The sequence below is a fragment of the Papaver somniferum genome, chromosome 6 (genome assembly GCF_003573695.1).
Source record: "Papaver somniferum cultivar HN1 chromosome 6, ASM357369v1, whole genome shotgun sequence".
NCBI classification, from domain to species: Eukaryota; Viridiplantae; Streptophyta; class Magnoliopsida; order Ranunculales; family Papaveraceae; genus Papaver; species Papaver somniferum.
The window spans coordinates 176,962,867-176,973,076 of NC_039363.1; the positions used below are offsets into that span (position 1 = coordinate 176,962,867).

General features: G+C 35.9%; 1 protein-coding gene across 2 annotated transcripts; it reads right to left on the bottom strand.

Moving 5' to 3' along the window:
* Window positions 1–981: 981 nt before the first annotated feature.
* On the bottom strand, window positions 982–7,950 carry LOC113290224 (endoplasmic reticulum-Golgi intermediate compartment protein 3-like). Of its 2 annotated transcripts, none has more exons than XM_026539827.1 (12): window positions 7,812–7,950; window positions 7,487–7,585; window positions 6,418–6,500; window positions 6,225–6,300; window positions 6,030–6,097; window positions 5,100–5,184; window positions 4,157–4,284; window positions 3,994–4,077; window positions 3,134–3,280; window positions 2,610–2,718; window positions 2,388–2,507; window positions 982–1,492 (listed from the first exon to the last, which is right to left on the bottom strand). In XM_026539827.1, the coding sequence occupies exons 2-12, from the start codon at window positions 7,581–7,583 to the stop codon at window positions 1,419–1,421; spliced, it is 1,071 nt and encodes a 356-aa protein (XP_026395612.1). In that variant the 5' UTR covers window positions 7,584–7,585; window positions 7,812–7,950; the 3' UTR covers window positions 982–1,418. The 2 variants fall into 2 exon arrangements, with proteins under 2 accessions (XP_026395612.1, XP_026395613.1); XM_026539828.1 differs by having other exon boundaries at window positions 7,487–7,588; window positions 7,812–7,910.
* Between the last annotated feature and the right edge of the window lie 2,260 nt (window positions 7,951–10,210).

A 10,210-nucleotide genomic window follows, 5' to 3' on the forward strand; every position in this document is an offset into this window, starting at 1 on the left:
ACATTGCTCATTTTATTGAATGTTAGTTTTATAAAGCATGGTTGTATGGCGTTCTTTTTAGGCCATCAAATTTCAAAGAACTGATTGATGATTAGATTTTGATTTTGCCTCAGCTATAGGCATTTTTCGTCCGACTCTAATTTAAGTTATGATGCAAAGAGAGAAATCCTCATTGTTAAAATTAAGCAGCTTACAGTTTTGGCTCTAAAATTATGTAATTTTGTTCTTCTGTTTAACAGTGCTTTACCATTGGGCATTTTCATTTGGTAACTCTGGTTTTTCTCACCCATAATGCACATGCTACTTCCTACAACTCTCTTAAATTAAAATTTAAGAAATTCATTTTCAGTAGTAAAGATAGATCTCGGTATTAGATTTATTCTCCGTTCCATTCTAATCCTGGTGACTGGACTTGCAAATGAGGAACTCCACAATATTCTGAATGAAGCCATTGGAGCCTGAAATCAATCCACTTTTTGGAATCCTATCCTATGAAGAAATCATAGATTTATGAAAGGAAAAATCATTGCGAGAGACAGGTCGTTGATGGCCGTGTATTTGATGTTTCTGTTTCCATCGATGGATCATGGAAAAGAAGAAGAAGATGAAAGAGATCCGTTGATTTTTAGCTGATCAAACTATTCTACTTATAAGGATTACATCACAAATCTAACCCGTTCGAATTAGGGTTAAATGTTGACCGTTGATTTCTATGTTGGTTCCCTAGCCACAAGGGTAAAGGCATACCCCACGGCATGGCTTCAAATTTGTTAAGATCAAATTATACACTAATGGGAAAGTTGAGGTCCCCTGAAAAGGTAGGCTGTCTCTGAAAGAAAAAGAACTCAGAGGATTATGTAAACAACGGGGGCGAATAAGTGTGTTTAATACAGAAGTTTGTCGCTCACATTGTTAGAAATTTGTTTCCGCGGATGAAACAGTAACAATGTAACATCTCCCTTGGGCTCCAACAGAGTTCCATTCGAAACCAAAGCTGGTTGGAAATTATGCGATAACTGGTACTCAGTCACTGAAACTTGAATAACAGCTTGTAAAATTGTACCTTCGAGAAGCACACATAATTTAACCTCATATCTCATGGATGAAATAGAAACAACAGGAAATAACAGAGGTAAAAAGAAAAACAGAAACACAGAGAAAAAAAGACCTTAAACTCGAAACAGGTTCTTGATTAGTAACACCACAGGCTGTTTGACCAGAAAATGTGGTGGCATCAAACAAATTGTAGCGGCATCGGTAATGTTCTCGAGTTGTGCATCTTCTCTCTCGTCGTTTCTCTTCCTTCTGACACGGGGTTATGATGTTGCTCTGCTGGGACATTCTCCACTTATATGGGCTTCAGTTTGCACAGCCGTTTGTATCCCTATATAAATTATACAGCTGGATTTCCTGGTTAATCATCGGACTGTGGTTCTACTGTTTGACTTTGTCAATCCCTCCAGAATTCGGTACATCCATCGATCCAGCATCCCTAATGATGTCCAAAGGAAATGAAAAGAAGTTTTTGATAATCAGCACCAAAGAAATAGGCAAACAAAATATGGAGGACCAACATGGCAATAACAGTACCTAAACACAAAGCACTAAAAGTTAAACTCTTCTATTCGACCTGAAAGTAACGATGCGAGTAATAGACCAGTCAGGTCCTGGTGTTGCATATCTTACTGCCTAACTACTCACGCGAGCATTAACCAGCAGACACTGTGCAATGTATCCAATTTATTCATCCACTAGGTTGAACAAAACCCAACTAGAATTTTGAATTATAATTTTCATGAAAACAAAATAAATACCGGTGACATCACCAGAACAACCCGTAAGTGTGTGGGTCTTGCTCACCATTATTAAAAGTGGGACTATCAAACCGTTAGTCCAAACACCAACACACTACGGACCTTCTATCTCATCCGAACCTCTTTAGACTATTCATCATCACAATATCCTGTTCTGTCTTGGTAGATAAAGAAAAGAAACTCTACAAAACATTTGCAAACACGGCAGATGCTGTTTTTTTTCTCAAATCAAAAAGTGAAAAAAGAATTTACGATAATATACTGATGCTCATTGACACAACTGAAAATGGGTAAATTGGCATGAAACTGAGAAGGCCCCTAGCTACACAGAACAAACAAAGTAGAATGGAAATAAACAATTAACAAATAGAGAACGCACCAAGCACACCCCTGGGTAAGCTAAGAACAACAACCGTGTCAAGTTTCAACTATGTCATAAATCTAAACCTAGATCAAAACCACATAGTTGATGTTTCCAGAAGGTCAAGGTGAGTTATGCAATTAACATGTTTAACAGATTCCATTCAATTTCACCACAAATAAACAAAATGGGGAAATGTGTCAAACACGAACCTGTTAGAGCAAATGTACCACCGAGAACAGCACAAAGCCTAGTGATAAAATGGAGAAAACTGCGACGCTCTTCTCTAATTGTCACAGTGATTGGTGAAAGATCATACAAAAAGTAAACAGCTGCACCAAATAACAAAAGACAACAAAAACAGAAGAGATGAGACATTTCACTTGGAAAATCAAAAATGTTTTGGTTTAGCAAAAGAATAAGTGACAGCTAACCTGGCCAATTTCTATCCTGCTCATTTATGGGGCTAAAATATTCAGTTACAGAAAATTGATTAGTCGGTATTACGTCTTTTGAGAGATACCGGAATTCTGTTGGAACAACCTACACACAACAAAACCAAATAAATTAGCCAGCAATATTAAAGAGACTTGCACCTTCAACTGCAGTAATTAGTTGAGAAACATGTGTGTCAAATTAATTTGGGTCTCAATGGTAGATACAAGCTTTATTTTGAACATGTGTGTCATAATAGAGGATAAGAATACGTTAATAAAAGAATCATATTTCTAACAGAGAAATTAGGTAAATAATAAAGTAGATCAAACTTTATGCAGATGTAACTCGACGGATATTTGCCAAGCATGCGAATTAAATTCTGAAAGTGTAAGGCGTCTAGGTCATCATGAAACCATTTTCCTTTTTGACAGGACAAACGATTGTGAGACAACAGTAATACTTAAAAAATTGCCAGAGTTCAGCAAATAAAAAAGATTGTGAGTACTCCAGATTCACACACCTTTATATAATACTTGAAGGTTCCACTTGCACCGCGTAAAATCCTTGAAGTCTCATCGAGTGGGTTATGAATTCCTGGGTACTTGGGCCCAAAAGACAAGTCATGAATCACGTGACTAACATTCACATGAGTAGGACCGCCAAAAATCTGTTAATAAAAATGTATAAGCACGAAAGAAAGGAAGCAAAACCATACAGAGTGAAAAATAGGCAAAGAGGCAGCAACTAACCAGAGAGTATGAAAAGAAATTTAACTTAAAAAATCTCCAGCATATTTTCACTCACAGGTGGAGAGAGCCTTGTCATGTATCTTAGAAACTACACTTTCTTATTTGACCCAACTTACAGGCTTTCTTAATGCTGTATATTATAGGACAAGTCTACGCCCATGTTTTTCTTTCTAATGCAGATTTCAAAACTGTCTCACCTGGCTTTTAAAACCCGTTGTTCCCTGATCCAATGGATCAATACTTGCGTTGTGATAATCATTCGAAGTTAAGTGCAACTTTGTTGCCTCAAAAGGGTTTAAAATACAAAGTTGACCACCTAGATACTATCGACACACAATAGCTGAGTTGGCCTAGTTTTAGAAATATGCACTAAAAACTAGATTTCCAAAGTAAAATAGGATCTCCATTCAAAAGCTAAGAAAAGATATGATATTGTCAGAACTTATAACTTCAACAAGACCTAACTAACAAATGGTCGACGGCTAAGTAAAAACCTCGTGGCTTTCCTGGAGATGAAAGATCTCATCAGCAGGATGATATCCAACAAGTACACTAATAATCTAACATATGCTAGACACTACATGATCCTTATATATATACAAAGAGAAAACCCGATGTTAGGAAATTTGACCTGTTGAGCAACAAAAATATTTAGGCCATGAACTGAAATATGAAAGTTCCCAGCAACCCTTTGGACATCTAAGGCTCCATAAACCTGCGGGAAAGTGATAGAAGTTTAGCAGATCGAACAAAACCCAAGATAATATCTGAATCCATAAACATTTATTACATACCCGGCAACCCTCCCCATTCGCTATTGCTTCTTTCACCTTCTTGACCATTTTTTCAGCATCTTGATCAAATCCATGACCATGAGGTTTGTGCGCAGAATCAACTTCACCCTCATGATCTTTACCATCATCTGGTTAAGCAATAGCAAAAGAAAAGTCCTCAGCACATTGTGCAACGAATGTCTTCTACATGTTGACACACACCTTACACCATTAAAATAACTGACCAAAGTCTAAGAAAATAAATTCAGAATTAAAAAATGGTGCCTTCAACATTGAGTCTGGGTAAATAAGATGCACCATAAAGATTAACTAGAGCGAACTTGTACCTACATGTGCTAGTCAACATGCAGTCAAACAAATATGCAGGAAATGGCAAGCAACACTTATTTCAGAAAGTGTCATGCCATCCATTACCGTGCACACTTCTCTGCTAAATATTAACACAGCCATACACACCTCAATAATTTAAAGCACGCTTTATATTATTTGAGGTTTGTGTGCAATGCGTATAAGTGTTGGTATTTGATATGAATGCAAATATGCCAGGAACTTAAACAAGTCAAAAAATATGAAGAAAAAAAAAAGCATATACACGTACTAATAGAAATTGTAGAGGATTTAAATATTAACACGAGTAAAAAAGCAAAGAGATGACTATTGGTAAAAAAAGATCTGGTCATAGAGTTATAGTTAAGTAAGATTTATAACTTTTGCACCATAAACGCATATAATATAGAACATGGTGACATCAATCCTCTTCAATTGTCATTTTTGGTTTAACATAAAAAACATCACATCTCAATGTTTAGTAACTCTCCCTCACAGGAAAACTATACTTACATGAAGTGATACTCACAATGCCCAACAAAGAAAACAAAAGGTAATTAATAATAAAAATCAAGCACACAACTACTAGAGTGAAAGGAAGCCAGCAGGAAATTACTGTGTTTGTGATTTGTGTGCTCCTTCTCAACGAGATCAGACAAGTATTCTGTACCAATTATATGTCCAGCACTATTCAAACGAAGCTGTAAGAAATTTCACAATTGATTAGCCAGGGGAGCAATAGGTGAAGTCAAGCTAACCGAGGAAAACAAAAAAGAAGAAGATAAAAGCAAGCATACAGACAGACAGTGAACTGCATAAAAAGAAGATAGAAGCAAGCATAAAAACAGACAGTGAATTGCATACTCCTTTACTTATATAAAAATGGGAAACTAGCACACCATAAGTGGAGCAGGTCCACCTGCAACTCTGCCAGACCTGTAGTCCATTTATGGACACAATATTGGAATACATACGATGTCTGAATGTAAATCCTACAAAAATCAGTCGCTATTCTCTGATGCATCATTTGTATTTTTTTTCCATGGAATTCATAGCTCAATAATAAAACCAACATGCTTCATTTTTTAGCAATAGCTCTCATCGGGATACAGGTACACCAAATTCTGTGCTCCTGATCCCTTGAATTACGTCGTTACTGTCTAGTTGTTTCACAACATATGTTGTTGGCTAACAGCTGAATAAAAAATGATTAGTGACCATATTATTATAAACGTCCAGAATTGCTGAACATGAAATCAAATGCATGCTCCCCTGACAGAATTACTTTGATATAATCCATTAGAAAGATGATGGGTCATGGGAGCCATTCATGCACTTCTTAAAAGTTTGCATTTGTTCCAAACTCAGATTTACCCCTCTAATAAATCCATCTCTAAGAGTTCTAGAAGTTTAGGGAGGATTAGTGCACAATAGTTGGGATCTGACAATATAAGCAGAATGATGCATGCCTAGATTTAAATTTTGAAATTTCATACAGAAGTTTATACCAAGCTAGACTGAGGCAGGAAAAAAGTAAGATTCTTACTTTCCATATGTTCGTATCCAGGTCCACCTCATGTTTGCCTGACATATCAATTGCATCCACGCTTACAACTGGAGAGGAAAACAGAACAACAACCAAAGGGAACTGTTAACTGAGAGCTGGATATTTCATTAACAATGGAATTTGCTGATTTGATGTAATCTTGAAAAGTAGAGAAGCAAAAGAAAACCCACTGACCATCACAGGGCAATGAAGGGAAGGTCATGTTTATATGGATAGGAAGATTTTCTCCACGCTTCAAATCTACAGACATCTGTCCATAACATGCAAGTTAAAACAAGAAAATTATACATAGCCCCTTAAATAAACAGACAGCGAGGTGAATATAATCTACTGAAGCATATAGAATTGATCAAAGATAGTTACCAACCTGATGAACGGTATATGTTGTAAGATAATACTTCAGCTCATGCAAGAACAACGTAGCCATTATGACCAGACCAATTATGGAGACTACAAGCAAGTGGAAAATGAGAAAGAGTATTAAAAAGCACATTACTGATAAAGCGGCTAATGAAATGACAAACAAAGTATTAGAATATCGTTCTCCTGTACTACTATTTAGCACAAGCACGTGCTTGCTCCAGAATGACCAAATGAAAGACTGCATATTATTTTCTGAATTGCAATATACCCCAACATATATCGACAGGTTTCAACTGGATCTAATAATGTAAAGAAAGACTGCACAACAGCTTTCATAATATTGTACATTGATTTCTATACATAAGGCAACTAATTGATGAGTGCTCAGTAAGCAGTAAATGAATTAGGTCACAGTAAAAATGAAGAAGAAAGGCATGCTTATTTCGGTAGATATAACCAGTGTCTACCATAAGTTTAAAACCCCTATATCTTCATTTTCTAGTCCAAATTGTGGGCGATTGCATTATAATAGTGTTTTCGTCTTTACCAGTACATCCAAATCAATGTCTTCTACACCTGTTATGATCTTGATACTCAACTAATGATACATGTTTCAAGATAAACAGAACAAAACACAATTGCAAACGAGATTTCGACTTGTTTAAAAGACCCAGTTTCCAAGTGGTTGAATTATAAAACAAGTACCAAGTAATGACACAGTTGATGCAGGAGCATCAGCCCCTTGCTAAGCAGAGTCGGGGAAACTTGGACCCTCTGTCATAAAGGGATTCTTTTGGCCTCAAACTGCAAACACAATGATGAAGGGGCGTATTTCTATCCGCTTATATCTGTTTGATTGTATCATTCTATTGTTTTACTTCTAAGAAACCCATTACACAAGCTGGTGGGCATGTGTGAATTTGGAGTTTCTGAACCCTACGTGTTTACACTCAAAGGAAAAATTGAACAGATACTAACAATTTCATCCTATAAGGCAATCCTACTTCCATGGAAAAACAGTAAAAAAATAAATAAATGAAATCCTATAAGTTTTGGATTTGGATTACACATACCAACAGCTCCAGACTGAGTCTTCTGCAACAAATGATCTTCTGCACGAGGAAACGCATCTAGACTCTTCAGAGCTTGTTTCACACCCATCTTCATCATTCCTACTATTCCAAACCAAATTATAATCAGGAAATTATGCAAATTTGCAACATAAAAAATACAGAAATCACTGTCTAAAACCAGGAATTTTGAATTTGGTTGTAAAACGAAAACCTCAATTGTGTAACAAGAATCAAATGGAAGTGATATGAACAAATTTCACTAACAACATCCAGATCAAGAAACCCTAATTCGGAAAAGATATGGGAATTGAGGGGAAAAGATTACCGATAAGGTTGGATCGATCTGGGGAGAAAAAGATCGAAACTTTATTCGAAATCTCTCTAGAACTTAAGTTTGGAGGAGGAGGAGGTGTTTTAGGTTGAAGTTCGATTTGGTCGGAGATTTTGTGGGTATTTCCGTAGTCAATGGTTGACCCCACAAAAGTCAAGGTGATGAAAATGGGCAATTTTTCCTCCACGCCAGGCCTAATCATTTTCTTAGCCCATCTTATTATCTTAATAAGCTAGATAGGTCAGGGGTGAGCATGGGCCGGTATGGACCAGTTTTTACCTCATCCTCATCAAATCCAATTGATTACGGATTTCAAATTTGGCGTTTGCATTTAATCCAACATCCAAAAGATCTGCATCCAATGGATGCACGGATGAGCGGATTGAGCACGGATAATCCAATGGATTTGTTTTAATTAAAATTTATAATAAGAAAATAAAACCAACATAGACGATTTCTTATAGAACCTATACATTCTATATAAGTACAAAAATATAAAAGTATCATGAAAAACACTCCAAGCAAACACCTTAAGAAATCCTAAACTATCTATATATTTTCTAAAAACTACTGTATATCCTTAATCTAACGGTTATGGATGTCCAACGGATTTTCAAGGTTGCATCCGGACCCAATCCATAATCCGTTGGATTTTAAAAATTCCATCTCCATAACCCATTCGCGAACAGTTCGGTATCCATCCACAAAAATACGGTTGGTTCCGGTTAAATCCGCGGATTACGGGCCAAATGTTCGGTCTTCACTTACCTTTTGTTGATGAAGTTCACCAAGAGCTTCGGTTGATCTTCGCCTTCAGACGGTAGAACGCAATGATGATGCTGACTGCCGTGATCCACTATTTCTCAACTACATTTCTATCCTAGTCCGAGACTTAGCTAATTGTAAACTAGAAATCAAGATATAGTTTTGACAACTAAATTTGACAACAAGCTTGATATAGCAACACTTGTGAGTTCGAACGAGCAATGCTCTAAAAAATAATAATAATACATCACATTTATTATTTTTCTTAATTATTTTGTTTATCTTTTCAATTTCTCTTAATTTTATTTATTATTAAAACTGATTAGGTTATTCTATTTCAACCCAACCTTTTAATTCAAGTAACCCACCTAGACTAAGGAATAACAAACAATAACCTAAGCTAACTTGGTTAAAATCCAACCCAAAACGTTAACTAAAAACACAGGGTATTACATTCTACCACCCTTTAAAGAAATTTCGTTCTGAAATTTAGACTATACCTATAATCTCAAAATTTTACATAAATAAATAAATAAACAATACGACAATGCAGTCCAGTAAACAATTAGAAATTCACATCAATTTTACAAATCCATAATACAACTAGTTAGATGACTCAAGTAATACAACTCTCAAATCTGACAAGCATGAATATCAACATACGAAACAATTTATTTACACTACCATTCAAGATCTAAAGCCTAGAGCTCTGATACCAACTTGTAACACCCCGAGTTCCGGACCAGAATCAAACTCGTATGAAGATCCGAATTCGAAATGTTACGGGTCGGAAAGAGATTTATGAATATAGCCCTTCTAATTTATTTCTTACAACAAACATAATTTAATTTTTCTAACATGAATTTAATCATATGAATTCACTAATCATTCTTAACAAGATTTTTAACCAGACTTATTAATTCAAATTACATTTCAAGCAATACAATAACTAAACTAACTTCATAGTTTCCACTTCCAACTTCCATAAATCTGCAAGGAATGTCAATTGGGGTGAGACGACAGCTCAATAGAATGCACCCCCATTCTCTAAATATGCGAAAAAATATCAATCAATCAAAGAGAACATACAACAAGATACTTTGCATAACTTCAAGGATTCAATTATATGTTCAATTAACAAGCTCACAATATCAATAATATTTTAGACAAATAATCAAATTTATGATTCAATACATCATTGATTCACAACACAATTATGTTTTCAACAATTCATCTATTTGAATTTAGCACATAAATTCACAATTCATCCATTTAAGGTTCAACGCATGATTTCATAACACCAATTATGTTTCCAACAAACCATTTAATCTAGATTTCAACACATGATTCACAAATTACTATTGTCACCAATAAACCATGAGTCCACGACAAGAAAACATTGGTTCGTACACCCACTTATCGTTTACCGGCACGGCCATCCGCCATCGATGGTCAGGAACAAAAGTTCCTATGGGGATCATATCCATTTGCTCTCGGGGATCATTACCCGTTTCATATTTGTTATCCGGAACGAACAACGCCATCGATGGTCAGGAAACACAAGTTCTTACATGGGGATCATTACCCATTTAACTCTCGAGGATCAGCACCCGCCGTTAGCATGAAAC

Coding starts and splice junctions, on each gene's coding strand:
- LOC113290224 (XM_026539827.1), bottom strand. CDS start 7,583: ATGATGAAGATGGGTGTGAAACAAGCTCTGAAGAGTCTAGATGCGTTT. Junction 3,281..3,993: donor ATATTTTTGTTGCTCAACAG/GTCAAATTTCCT, acceptor TTTTATTAACAG/ATTTTTGGCGGTCCTACTCA. Junction 2,719..3,133: donor CCTTCAAGTATTATATAAAG/GTGTGTGAATCT, acceptor TGTTGTGTGTAG/GTTGTTCCAACAGAATTCCG.